Source organism: Leptosomus discolor, chromosome 7 (genome assembly GCF_034619465.1).
Source record: "Leptosomus discolor isolate bLepDis1 chromosome 7, bLepDis1.hap2, whole genome shotgun sequence".
Taxonomy (NCBI): domain Eukaryota; kingdom Metazoa; phylum Chordata; class Aves; order Leptosomiformes; family Leptosomidae; genus Leptosomus; species Leptosomus discolor.
In genome coordinates this window covers 58872552-58886805 of record NC_141397.1, presented here as the reverse complement: position 1 = coordinate 58886805, position 14254 = coordinate 58872552, and the positions used below count along the sequence as shown (strand labels likewise).

The following is a 14254-nucleotide window of genomic DNA, read 5'->3' as shown; positions in this document are numbered from 1 at the left end:
CTTTATGAAGTTGCTGTGCACTGTTTTGCGGTTGGTACAGCACCAAGCCCATGAGTTTTTAAAAACTGAATGATTGTACTTTAACTAGTAGCCCTGGAAATTTCCAGATTTTTCAGTGTGCACTGTGTTTTACCGGGGGAGACTGGTGTTGAATCTGTCACTTTTGAATCCTGATCATGATGCAGGTAGGTTTCCTGTCTCCTAAAGAAGGTACGCTGGGAGGGGGAAAGGGACTCTTCCTTTTTTTTTTTTTTTTTTTTTTTCTTAAAGCGTTTTTTAATATTAATTCCAGTATTGCTTCTTTTTTTTTGTAAATAGTTCAGGAGGTTCAGTTACTAGAGTATTGTGTAGAAATCAGGCCTCGAACAGATGTCAAGAGGTCATCTAATCTAGTGCCTTCCCTCAGGAAGGGGATCAGCCATACCTGTGTTACTCCTGACAGATGTTTAAGCTTTTCTTTAAAAGGATTTCAGTTGCAGAGATTTTACCACCTGCGTAGGCAAGTATTTATTAATTCCTCCTACTAGAAAGTGTTTCTTCCAGATAACTTAAATCTCTCTTTCTTTATTTTAAATCTTTTTTTTTTTTTGGTTTTGTCCCATACTTCAAACTCCATCTTATATTGTGAAATGATTCATTTTTAAACATGGGAGCTATGAACCTCCTCGCCTTTTCCGTGGGGGGCTTTTTGTCTGCAAGAGTATTCTTGCTTTCCATGGGAAAATGATGATGCCTTTGTTAGGCCAGCTGAAATAGTGGAGGAAAATAGATTGAGTGCTTCAAGAGCATTTCCATGTGCAGAGTTTGCCTTTTTCTTCCAGTTCTGTCAGTTGATCTCCCAAAATACCTTCCTGTCCTTAAATGTTGGACAGTTGTCTTTTCAGTTAAAGAGAGATTTTAAAATATGTGTGAGTCTGCTGATATTGTGAGGTTTGTGTCATGACTTTTTAAGATCTTAAAGCTATAAATGGAGTACTCTGATGCTTTCTGATCTGTACCTTCCTCCACTTGACGTGTCTGTTTTAGTACGCTCTTATTCCAGACCTCCTTCAGCTGAGCCTTCAACCTTCCATCACAGAAACACCCCTGCATTTATAAAATAAATTATAGTCACCTTAGCTGCATTGAATCCACTTTGAGTCACTGAGATAATCAGATTGTATTCTGAAAAAGAGAAAGGAATATATTAAAATTTTCAAGCTTTTTGGTATATGCAAGGAAGCGCATCTCATCAAATTGACAGTTTATCTATCATCAATGTGCGTCTGTGGTATATTTCTTGTCAAAGTTCTCACAAAAGCTTGCTTGTGTGATAGCTCGCCCCTTAAACAATTTTAGTGCTAAGTAGCACAACTTCTGTAGAGTTTAAACATTTTGGCATCCCTAGCAAAACCAACAGCCTTATCGGCAGTGGCATCGTTCAGTGCAGACAGACACTTCCGCATGATTTCAGGCTGTTTAAATGCCTGCTCTTCCCTGTAAGGCAGTGCTCAGTTCTTACTTGAATTTGGAAGTTATTGCTGATTAGTAATTCTGTTTTTCAGTGATTCCTTTAACTGCACACCAGTTTAATTTGTTGTGTTTGTCACATGCAATCTAATATCCACTTGGACTCTGATGGTTTCTTTCTTGTGGAACTATTCCCCAAATACTCTAATATGTACATGTAATTCTGTGGCACGTGAGTACAAAATAACAGCTGCTTACCTAAATCAGTTGTTTTAAGCTGTATTGTAGAAATCTGCTTTTTTTGTTTCATTTATGCAGAAGAGAAATCTTCTCATTTTCATTTACTAAATTGCTGTTCTCTTTCTGTCATTTAAGATGGAAGCTACAGACAAAATCGACTGAACCTCACAACACTTTTGGTACAACCAATTTCTGCAGTGCTTGCCAAAAAACTTGTTTCCTTACCTGAGGACACGGTACAAAAAGATAGGTGTATACCCCTCCAGCTGCCAGCTACAGGTAATGCTTTTTAAATAATCTTTTCTTCTAACTATGAAATGTTCTTCAAAGACTCCAAATCCGTTTTCTATAGCTATATATAACTTAAGAGGTTTAGCTGATTATGAGAATGTTTTGCTTAGCTGCTTTCTAGAAAAGAGTGAACAAAAAAAAATATGCTCTCAGAATCTAATAGATGGAAGTTTTGGTTAGAAAAAAGAAGTCTTTTAGTATAAGGCATTAAGCTCTAGTTCTTAATATTGAGTTAAAAAACCCTCTATCTAGACATCATCACTAGAGAGATTTTGTTAGTACTGCAGTGTGGTTTGTTAGGCCTTGTTTTGCTACTAAGAATGTGTTTTTAACATTAAGGCACCCATAGCAGTGCTGAACTTATCCTGTGTCTTTTTTCTGCCTCTGGCATAGTAATACTATAATTCTAAACAGCGATAAGTCTTTCTGTGTTCCTTAATTTGTATCTGCTATAGAATAAACAATGCATTGTTGTCTGAACCTTCAGGCACCTTGTCTTCCAAGTTTCACCAGAAAAAGTCATCATGATAAGAACAAAATACCTTGAGTAGAGCTAGATGTAATGAAAGAATTCATTCAGAGTATCTCTTCAGAGATATTTGTAGCAAAGTCATACAGATTATTGCTTGAACAAACTTATTACTGACGTGGGAGAAAAAAGTGAGAATATAGTCTTCCAGCAAAGATAGTGCAGAGTGTTTCAATGAAGGAAGGAATACCTTCCAGATAATGTTCTAGATGAGGTGCATGTTTAAACAGTAATCCTGTCTTGATTTTTCTTTTTTACTAGTCTAACTTTCACCAGAAAAAAATGCAGAAAAAATGATGTGTTCTATTGTAACGCCTGCTTCAAAGAATTGATTTGAAGCAGTGGCCTTAGAAGTGGGGGGACAAATTAAGTTAGCTGCTGTGTCCTGTGCTAAATACAGCGATGATAACACTAAAAGCAAATTTTAAAGGCAACTGTTGTTCTATCACATATGTGCTTTATCACTTGTTTATTGTTTTTGGAAAGTTATTGTGGAATAGGAATACAATACAACAAGTCGTAAAAAAGGTTGATTAATTTCATGACTTGTGTTAGCATTTGTAGTTATGCATACTAAAAAGGCAGAAAGACCTCATGCTTCATGGCTTAAGCTGTTGAGGTTAGGTAGGACTATTGCTTTCCATGCATGACTGACTAGGTATTTTAAAGATGAGCTGGTCTTCCACGCAACCAGTACTCAAAGACTATATAAATGGGGAAAGGTCATTTTGGAAGGAACGAGTGCTTAACCAGTCCAGGTAGGATGTGTGAAGCTCAAGGAAAGCGTGAATTTGGGCTGGCGAATGACACTTATTTTAGTAAGGTAAAAGGCTGCACTGTGTCTGTTACTCAAAAAGCTTTGTGTGCAGGCTGCAGGACAGCATCACCTAAAGGGTAGCTTGTTCTACCTTCGTCTGACAGGTGTGGCATGTGTGTTTTATTTCCCTGAGAAGGCAGGAATTATGTGTGGTGGAAAATTTCTGGAAAGAAAGAATATTCCAAGCTAGCAGTCTAGTAAGAGCCAATCCACATCCGGCTTACTCTGGGTAAACACAGCAGCTTGTGTCTGTCTCCATGTAAAGCTTTTGAACCGCAGTAATCCATGTGGGATTTTTTTAAAAATTCCTGATTTATTGAGCAAGTAGGGTCTATAATAAGAAGCCTTGCATAACTCTGAAATGCATTATGATATATTTTGCCTTGAAATAATGGAGAAACTACAGATGTGCTGGAGCATATAGTGTGCTGAAGTGTTCAGTAGCAGCCTTAATGGAGAGATACAAGACTGCTCTCATGATAAGAAATCTTTTATAACTGTTTAATAACAATAATAGCCAAAGAGAAAATGCTGAACAGAGTAATGCGTGTAAGAACAGTGAAGGCTGAATTTGCAGTCTTCCTGTTGATTTGAAGCAGCTTAAGAGAGAGATTTCACTACTGACGTGGAAGTCATCACTTATCTGTCAAAAGAGGTGAATGAGCAATTCAGATGATTGGTTGGCTTAAAATTTGTTAGAATAAAATTATCATCATTCTCTCATCAGTATGTTTCAAAAAGCTGAGCAGCAGATTCATCAGTAATGATTAAACATTTATATATAGTTTTCTCAGATTGCCTCTTTTTTCCTTAGCCTTGCAGATTGCAAGAGACGTAACGTGACAGAGGCAGTGGGAGGATATGGAGAGAAACAGCCGAGATCTATTGAATGCTTAGAACCTACAAAGCGAATAGTGGGAATTGAAGTTACTTATTAGTTTCGTGTTAGTTGAAGTTAGTAATTAGATTTCCTTTTTGTTTGGTGTGGTGCATCATTGCTAATCCTCATTAATCTGAAAATCTGTGCTCTCACAAACTTTTTCCCAAAAACAGGCAATTAGAAGGTATTTAAGAAAAGCTGCACACTTCTGAAGCTTTCTTTTTTTTACAGAATATTACTAGGCCATTTGCTAGAATGTTGTGAAGATTGCCATAAAACTAAAACACTCCTGTAAACATAAATGAAGAATGGCCTTCTGTGTTGCAGTAAATACCTTTCTTGTTTGTCAAGTTACTTGCCAGTTGGTAGATTTTAGTCAGTGCAAATCATCCGTTTTCAATGAATCTCTTGAGTATTTCAAGTAAATCTATCTACTGGAATTTAATCTACAAAGTGTTTTTCATCACTAATGACCATATACTTTGGTGTTAAATGGAAAGCCTGGTAGTCTGGAAGTCTGGTAGTTAAAAACACTGGAGATAAATGTGTAATTTTTCTTTTTGGCTTTAAGTGTCACCTTTCATACTCATATGATTCTAGTCTGAGAAGACAGAAGATCAGAAAGATCTAAGATTTCACTAGTGATCATCTCCAGCTGTCTTTGGCAGAAGTGAAGACCTGAGGATTTCACAGATCAGCTTGGATGATTAAATAGCTTTCATTGTCATACGGCATATAAGAAAAAAAGATGCCGTATTTTTCAGAGAATGAATGAAACCCTGAGGAATTTGGTTTGCCAGACTTGTAAACAGGGAGATCAAGGGGATACTGTCTGAAAGGGTCTTAATTGAGAGATCCTCTCTAGAACTTAGGAAAAATAAGATAACATGGTATATGAGGAAATGTGTTCACAAGGCTAAGCAGCTGTTTACAATTATAGGCAACAATAAGTTAAAAAAAAAAAAAAAATTTTAGCACTAAAGGGGCGGAGATAGTCACCAATGGAGATAGGGATTTGTGGTGGAAGGTGTTCAAGTGCCCAACATTGGACAGTTTTAAGATTCAGCTGGACAGGGTGCTGGGCCATGTTGTCTAGACTGTGCTTTTGCCAAGAAAGGTTTGACCAGGTGATCCTTCAGGTTTCTTCCAACCTGGTATTCTAAGATTGTGAATGCTAAAAATGTACGTGAGTCAAAAAGGGCTACTTAAAAATTCACTGAGGGAAAAAAATTCCATGAATTTTGAGTTTAAACACACACACAGCTCCCCATCCCCGGCCCTGCCTTCACTGACTTTCAAGTCGGTGGGAGACACAGTAATGTCTTAGGAAAGAATCAGTATACACCCATCCTACTCTTACATTCTTCTCCACATACACGTTGTTGGTCACTCTTGGAGATAAGGGCTAGATCGCCAGTTGGTCTGACCTAGCATGCCTGAGCAGTCTAACTGAAATCACAGGAAGTATAGTGCAAACATTCATGCTTTGATCTCATGTCAAGGCTTCGATGTTTCTTTAACTAACTGATGTTTAAATCCAACCCTATTTCTCTCTTTGTCTGGATCAACCAAGATCATTGAGGGCGTATCATTTCAGAAAATATCAGTAGAATTAACATACACAGAAGATCATCCCATTTCTTATGATCTGTTAATGCCTTTTACTGTGAAGTAGGCGTAGGGTTTTTTATATTTTAACTTATAAAATAGTGAAACCAAAGCATGAATAGTTTAAGTAACTTGAATGTGATCAAACACTGCATGAATAATAGAGCCAGGTATACAAAGACTCCCAGCATTCTGCTATAGCCAGTTAAATGACTCTGATGAAAATGTTTTTAGGTAGAATCATTTGATCTCTTGTAACCTTTTTTAGCCTACAAAATAGAGTCATTGATCAATACTGAGTCATCTTAATGACTGCAGTGCAAAACTACGTTGTAGGCTGCAAACAAATCCACATCCTCTACGAAAAAGGTGAGCATGGAACAGAAAACCAGAAATGACTGTTACTGAAAACGTTTGTAGCATAACATAGAGAAGAATTTTTGTAAGACTTTGAACATCTATTTTATACAATTCCACATGTCCTATGCTCATTATACTGAGTTTTATAGTCATCTCTGATCATGTGAAGTTTGAACCATTAATTATACAAAAGGCATAATTCAAAGAGTCCTTTAGTTTCCATATTATATGATCACTGTCCAAGACAAAGTTCCCTGCCAAGTGCTGCACTAGTGCAAATCAAGCCTGTTTTCTTTTCAGTCAAAGGAAGGGCATGAAAAGATAAAGGAGAGAGCTATATATATATCCTCCTGTTGGGCTACAGCCTTGTGATGTTGTTATATGTGTTTCTCCTTCATAGCTTGCTACCTGTCAGAGAAAAGGAAGAGTACCATATTTAATAAACTCTGGCTGTGTCATTACACACTATGATATCAATGTGCAGACAATCCCATAATTTCTAGGTATTTGCACTACGCTAAATGTAAATCCAAGAAAACAAATAAAGATGCCAGCATATTGTGTGGCAGTACATGTTACTCTTATCTACCAAATTTTAATTCATTGTACATAACAGTAGAAATATAATGGCCTTCTGCAGATGTTGCTTACTGGCATTTCAAAGCAGTACGTGTTAAACAGGGAAGTCCGGTGTAATACAGACATACTGTATGTGAAAACTTGCAAGCATTTATACTAATACTCTTGGATTTTCTTTTTCTGATTGCTTTATGTTCTGTTCTCTTTTTAAATATAAGTTCATGAAAAGAATTAAGCATAATGACTACAAAGCTTTTATATATATATATCTCTATCTATATAGATATATATCTTCTCTCTACTCCTGTCTGCGGCCTCAAAGAGTTTTTCTACCAGAGTTTTGACTGATCCAGATATATTTTCAGAATTCTGTTCTGTGCCATTGTTTTTCTGTGTGATGCTTTGCATTTGATTGCTGTAAAGCAGGTAAAGAATCTCTCAAAATAGTCTGAGATTATGAAATTCCAAATATTATGTGCCAGTCCATATTATTCCATACAGTATCACCGATATAATAGAAGAAATCTATGACATACTTGATTATTCATTATGTGTAAATAGCTTATAGTGTTTCTACATTGAGTGCAGTTAGTTCTTACTGTATCTTCATGTTCTGTCGTATTTGATATCACTTTAAAGCCTCAGGTGTTGGGGCAAATAACTTTATGAAAACTGTAGCTTTCATTATTAAAAAAAAATTGTTAGCCTTCAGGGTTGTCTAAAAAGCTTGGTAGCGTGTGCTCAGAAAGTTAGCAGTTGGGTTATTAAAGCCTGACATAAAGTTTTTGAATGACTGGAACAAGAAATCTGTTGGACATGATTCTATCCTGACTACCTCAGCTGAATTAGTGTCCCCTAGGTAACATGGCCATGGATGTTTGATGATGTTTGAAAGCTTTATCGTGATTTCAAACTGATGTGTTTTTATTGAGGTGTGGTTTATGTTGATTTCAGCAGAAATTATATACACGTTAAAAAGTGCGTGACTTGAACTTATTCCATGTACCTTGTTTCTGAAATCTTCTGAAATAACTTCTGTGTTTACCATCCAAGAAATGTTATCAAAAAGCATACATTCAGTTAGTACTTGATGCTTCTACGCTGGAGTTAAATGTGCATGTAGGGGAATTTTTGTATATGATTAGCAAAAATCTTGTCAAATTAGTACAACTTTCAAACCTGAGTCCCTGCTGATGCGTTTTAAAATCCAATACTCAAAGGAATGCTCGGAAAACTGTCTGATTATAGGTGTTTAAGATCAGGATTCAAGAATTTAACCAACATGTTTGAAAATCAGGCTCAAACTTATACTACTCTATGTTATTATGGACTTGGGATAAGATTAAAAGCAAAAAAAAGAAATAAAACATAACTCATTTTACAGGCTACAAGTAGTAGTTTTTTTCCTTGTCTGAATCTCTAAAATTGTCAATCAAATGAGTGGGAAATAACCATGCATTTCTAAAAACAGCTGTGTAGTTGTGAGAGGAGAAGGTACTCATTTGGTATCAGTCAATTTACAGACATCAAGTCAAGAAATAAATAAATAAAAAATATTGACAATAAATACTCTTCTGTTCTTCTATTTCAGGAATAGCTTTTGACTTGCATAAACTCAAAGTTTGTCCTAAATAATGTTAAACTAAAGTCTCCGCATAGTTTTCCAGAGAATGCAGAAAAAAAGAGAAAGTTGTCAAGATCTTTAAAATATAGCATTAGGAAGAGAGGTTTGTTGTCAGAACTGTTTAAAGGGGATTAAATTTCACTTCTGCTGTATCCTCCAAAGAGTACTTTCAGCCTTTTCATCTGGTGTACTAAGCCTTTAAGCCCAAGTCACTTTAAGCTGACTACTGTGTTACATGACTATTAACTTGAATATCTGATTCCAGAATATGTGTATTGCCAGCAGTTAATTTTCTATTTCTTTATTGTCAGTTGAAGACTGCATAGCTGATGTTGATTAAGGAAAAACAGTTAAGTCAGTTGTCTTCAAAAGGATTTATCTTCTTTTTGTTTGAAACGGGGCCTAAAGAAATATGGATCTAAAGTGTTGTAAGGTTAGAAAAGGAAAGGAAGTCAGTTTTTGGCTTGAAAATCTTTTCTGAGCAGATTAAATTAGCTCTAGAATGGTTGCAGGTGAGAAACAGAAGCAAGAAGTGACTTGCGTAATATAGGTTAAATTTAAACTGCTGAAACAACATGGATGCCGTGAGCTGTTCTCATATTGTTTTAAAAGACAAAAAAAAAAGAACATAGGTTACAATTACAGTACAGCGCCGGGAGCCCTTTGGATTAATTTTTGGTTTGGTTTGGTTTTTTTAACGATTTTTTTTTTTTTTAATTGTAGAATAACATCTGTAGATTTATGGAACAAACACAATCCATCGTCACGTGGCATTAATAAACCTTACAGTAACTTACATCAGAAGGGCAAAGTTAATTACGACTTGAACCCCAACATATGCATGACAGAATAAAATACTAACTAGCTGTGATTGATAATTGCAAAATAGTGTGCTGTGGTTTATTTTTAATTAACTGTGTCTGACTTGCATTTTATTTACTGTTGCATTCTAGCAAAAGCAGGGTTGTCACACAGAGGACACATCTATTGATAAGAGAGGAGGTTTTGTCTGAGTAAAAAGTAGAACAAATGTTGCTAGTATATTTTTTTAAAACAAAGAAGGATCCAAGCAGTTGGTTTGCTTTTTTCAAATATCAATAAAGACTAGTGAATGAAAATCTATTGGATTTTATTTTAAGAGAATTTTGAAGTAAATTTACCAGATGAAGTACCAGCAAATGAACCTTGAAGAACAGTATTGTAGAGATGTATTGTTTTTATTTAACATGTTGCAGTAAACTCCCCACTTGCATATTGCACACATCTCAGGAAACAAAGCCAGGAAACAAACTGTTGGAAATACATCTGTAGGAGGATAATAGCCTGGGAGATAGAGAGCAAAATGATCCGTGGAATATTTTAATTTTGGTCTGTGACAGTTGGGATATGGGCATTGAAGGAATTCTGGCTCAAAGACACCTTTAAACACAGGTCTGTCACGGGGGTGGTGCAGTGCTCTGGATGTAAGAGAACTTCAGTGAAGGTCTAGGATGACACAGTGGTGATTGTCAGACAATTGCTAGCATTTAAGTTAGAGCAGTTTCAGACATTTTCACTTTTCTCAAATAGAAGTTATGACCTTTCAGATAAGATGAATGTTAATACGGTCTATTATAATGCAAACGAAACATTTTAAAGGTATCAGCAGCTCTGTGTAGGTAGTCGTTTTGTTTCCATTGCCACAAACTGCAGGAGTTGGGGTGGTTAGTGTGTTCTCCTGGGGACAGAGGGAATGACAGTAATTCTCAGGAAAGGACAGTTAATTTTTTTGAGCTATCTTAACTCTGACATTTACTTTCCTCTGGCTTTAGCCTGTACTACAGTCTCAACTGGCATAGCAGTAAGGGCAAGTCCCTTACTTTTTAGCAGGTTTGGGAAGTTTTTGGCCTTTGTATTTACACCATTTCCTCGGTTGATACCAGCTAAGCCAACAAAAGCTGTCTTCTGTTGGCATAATTTCACAAGTATGTCACCAAAGGCTATGCTGGCAAAGTGATTAGTAATGCAGAAGTCTAACTTTTCCCATCTAATTTAGCATAGGGGGATTTCTCCAGAAGAATAGTGTAATATAAACCAGGTATAATGTTGTGAATATTCTTGAAAGATTGGCCTGGGCAAAGGATTAGGTGAGAAAAACCTATAAAGATTAAGGCAAATTTCCTTATCATAGAATTATGTAAATCCTACTCTTTTTAATTCTTTTTTTCCATTGTATTCTGGCAGCATTTATTGGGTAAATTGAATGATTTTTTTAACTCAAGGAGCAGAGATCTCTTTTGAGATTCTAGCTTTGAACCCCACTGCTAAAATGAGACTAAGAAAATGATGTAATATTTCATGTTTTAATCTCTGGTTCCTCCTCTGTATAATTTATTTCTTTCTTCTTTTTTTTTTTTTTTTTTTTTTTAGTGTGTGGGGAATTTACATCTGTGGCCTGTAGATTTCTTGGTTGGATAAACAAGTTCAGTATTTTCTTCTTTTTTTCTCCTTTTTATCTTTTAACAGGCAAAAAAATAATCAGTTTGAGTATTCAATCGGTCACAACTTACAAGAAAATTTCTAATGTTATCGGATATTTAAAAGGCACCACATTCCCTGGTAAGTAACCCATTACCGTTTGTAGCGATTATTTGTTTTATGATGGCTGGGAGTCATAGCTGGGATCAGGATTCTGTTTTGCCAGATAATGCTCTAATACAGAGGAAGGAGAGAACCTCTGTGGTAGTCATTTTGTGATTTGATTTATGACGAAACAGAACATAGGGTTTAAACGGAGAACGAACTCAAGGGGGTATTGTAGTTACAATAAGCTTATTTTTACACAACAAGCATGAATTACACATAGCCCATAGAGAGTGTTAGTATTATATAACAACTATGTTGGTGGTTTTAATTTTAGGGGGTACTGGACTGCATGATTTGAATATGCAAGCTGTCTGTGCAACTTTAGAAAAGATTGTGATTTTTTTTTTCTAATGTTACCAGAATTTTGAGATAAATAAAACTCTATATGCTTCAAGTCCAGAACATCCCTACATAATTGAAGTGTCTCACTGAAACCAGGGTGTATGGCAAGTGTGATCTCTGGCTTAGTTAAAAGTCTGATATCAAATGTGACTATAGTGGACAAAAATCTGTGACAGTTCTTAATCACACTTGGTGCTGCCTTACGTTGCGTTGCAATCATGCCTTAAACTAGTTTTATACAAGTCTATGAGTAGTAATTATTGTTCTGTATGACTTGTTCTGTATGACTAAGAATTAAACAATAAGATTCTAAGTGCAACTGTGGCATAAACCACAAACCCCCTCCCTCCTTTGATGCTGTATAATACGATAATCAGGACATCATAGGAATGAAGATCATTCTGAGCTTCTGTCTGCAACTGAATTTGCCTAAAAGTTGAAGGGTTTCTGCAACGTGAAAGAGCGGTGTTGCTGGTTACTTACATAGCGCGAAGTGTTGTGGACCAGTCCCATTCCTAACGTACAGATGGCAACATCATCAAAACATCATTGCCTTGGCCTTGGTTAATACATTTTATTAGGTTCAGAAGAAAGATGGCAAATTTATCTACAGTCCCTTAGGAGGTGGGTCAGACATTTCATGTTTTAAATGATGGAATGAAGGAAGTGAAGATTTAAATTTATTCCTGTTAGACAAATAATGACTAAGTTTTATGTGTGCTGGATGCTGTACTTTGTGGCAGAAAAAAAATAATTAAACAACTTAAAGAATAATTAGCACAGTGAATTTAATTTCAATACAGGTTTTCAATAAAGGATTTAATTAATTTGAAGTTAACTAGTCTGCTATTGCTAGTGTTTTGCAAATATCTGTCATGGAATTTGAAAGGTAAAAACTACCATGTTTAGGTGTACTGTCTACTGAATTGTGAAACAGAAGCGAGAGAAATAATTAAAAGTATGCAGCAGTTTGTTTAATAAATTCTTTATCTTCTCTGTACCTGAATATTTCATCTTATTATTGCATTCTTAAGAAGCTACTTTTTAAAGATATGTTAGTATATGCCTAACTTTAAGAATTTAAGGCTATGAAATCAAGTGAAGTCAATAGCACTACCCAGATGTCTTGCTGAACAAGGGCCGTAGCATCTGCCTTCTAATATAGGCACAGGTTAAGCATGTGATGCAGCAGTGAGAACATTTTGTACAGAATCAATGTTAAACCTTCATTTGTTTCTCTGCTCTTCCTGGTTGATACTATAGCCGTGCCCTCTCAGCTGATTGGAATACTTGATGTTTTCAGGGCATTGGTTGTCTGCCATTTTGATGAGGTTTTGCTAGTTTCGTGCACCTGAAATACTCACCTTTATGTTCTCAGAAATGCAGAAAGAAAGTAAAATTTATCTTAGTGCTTAATGGAAGACTGCAGAGCGTCACCAAGGGTGGATTTTTTTTGTTGTGGGTGGGTTTTTTGGGTGGTTTTTTTTTTTTTTACTGAAAGGCCTCTAACCACACATACAAACAAACTCATCTATGTAATGGTGATCTAGTTTGACATTTGATCTGAGGAATAGCAACGAGCATCTGAAATCCAACCGAGATATTAAACGATCTAGGAGCAGAGGAAATGTGATAGTTCGTAGCTTTTTAAAACCTGAAAAACATAACACTGATTTTGTAGCTTTATTGGACATGGTTGAAAATGGGAGGTATAACAAGAGAAGGCAGTATAAAATCACTCTTTTTAATGGTAAATCCCTGTTGTCCAGCCCATCACTACCCTAAACACTATCCCATCTTATCACTTTCAAGAGAATCCGATGGATATTTTTTTCTCTATCTCTAGTCCTTTCTTTCTCTTTGTTCTTACTGTGTGATCTCTTTCTCTACATGCTACAGCAAATGATTGTGAGAAAGGACAGCTGCTGCCTCTGTAAGCCTGACCATCCTTTCTCCAATGCTTTTCCTGTAGTCATTTGCTTCAGGGTATTGCCTCTATTCAAAAGGGAGAGATGTGCAAAGGTGAAGAATTTCAAAGGAGACACCAGCTGTTATGTTTTACCCCTGTTCATTCAGCTGGCATCTCCTGCAGTAAGTTCCTGCTTGTAGCTTTCTTCTCTGTTAAAATGTCCTGTACTATTTTACATAAAGTCTCTTTCCACTCCCCTTCACATACGCTGGTCACAGGCTGAACAGACTTTATAGTACGGGGCAGGCATTGATTCTGTTTGATCACTCTGTGTTAGGGGCATTTCCTCTGACGACCTAGAAGCCTGTAAGGCCATTCATTTCTGTTCCCAGTTCCTAACATTGAGTGAGTTGAAGATCCTATGGTTTTTCACTGTCAGAGCAACCTATAATTAAACATCTCATGATGCAACACACAAGTTGCAAAATTATGTGATTTAGTTTGCATTTTGTGACATTAAATTATTATGTACTAGATGTAAATTATGCATATCTGCTTTTAGAAAGAATTTTTGATTTACATACCTATATATCCCCCAAGCAGTTGATTGAAAATGTTGTCTTATAGGTACCTAACAGATCCCCTTTGTAAAACATTGTTGGTTCCTTATAAAATAACATTGCCATGTATTTTGTTGAACAAAACTGGTAAAAGTCCAGTTTGGTAGAGAATGGTTTTATAATCAAAGTATGTTGGTGTTCATTTAAAATTGTTTCTAGGCAGCAGTCACTGAAAAAGATACTGAGGAGTAGATATTTAATTTTTTGAGCAACTATAAGACGTGGGCATTTTACCACCTATGTGTTGCTACATTCCAGTGTACTGTTAACAGTGAAGAATGAATACCCTTGGATAAAGAAAGGAAACCAAAACTTTTTGTTTGCACTTTTTTGAACCCAAATGACATCCAGAGACTGTTGTGGATCTGGCATCACTTGATA

The 14254-nt window shown here is 36.0% G+C and overlaps 1 protein-coding gene across 1 annotated transcript in view; it reads left to right on the top strand.

The window, feature by feature from the left end:
- Positions 1-14254, top strand: part of NAALADL2 (N-acetylated alpha-linked acidic dipeptidase like 2) — a 271223-nt gene that overhangs the window by 142693 nt on the left and 114276 nt on the right. Inside the window, exons 6-7 of the mRNA XM_086468611.1 lie at positions 1825-1968; positions 10883-10975. Coding sequence (XP_086324737.1) covers positions 1825-1968; positions 10883-10975 — 237 coding nt within the window. The remainder of the gene's footprint in view (positions 1-1824; positions 1969-10882; positions 10976-14254) is intronic.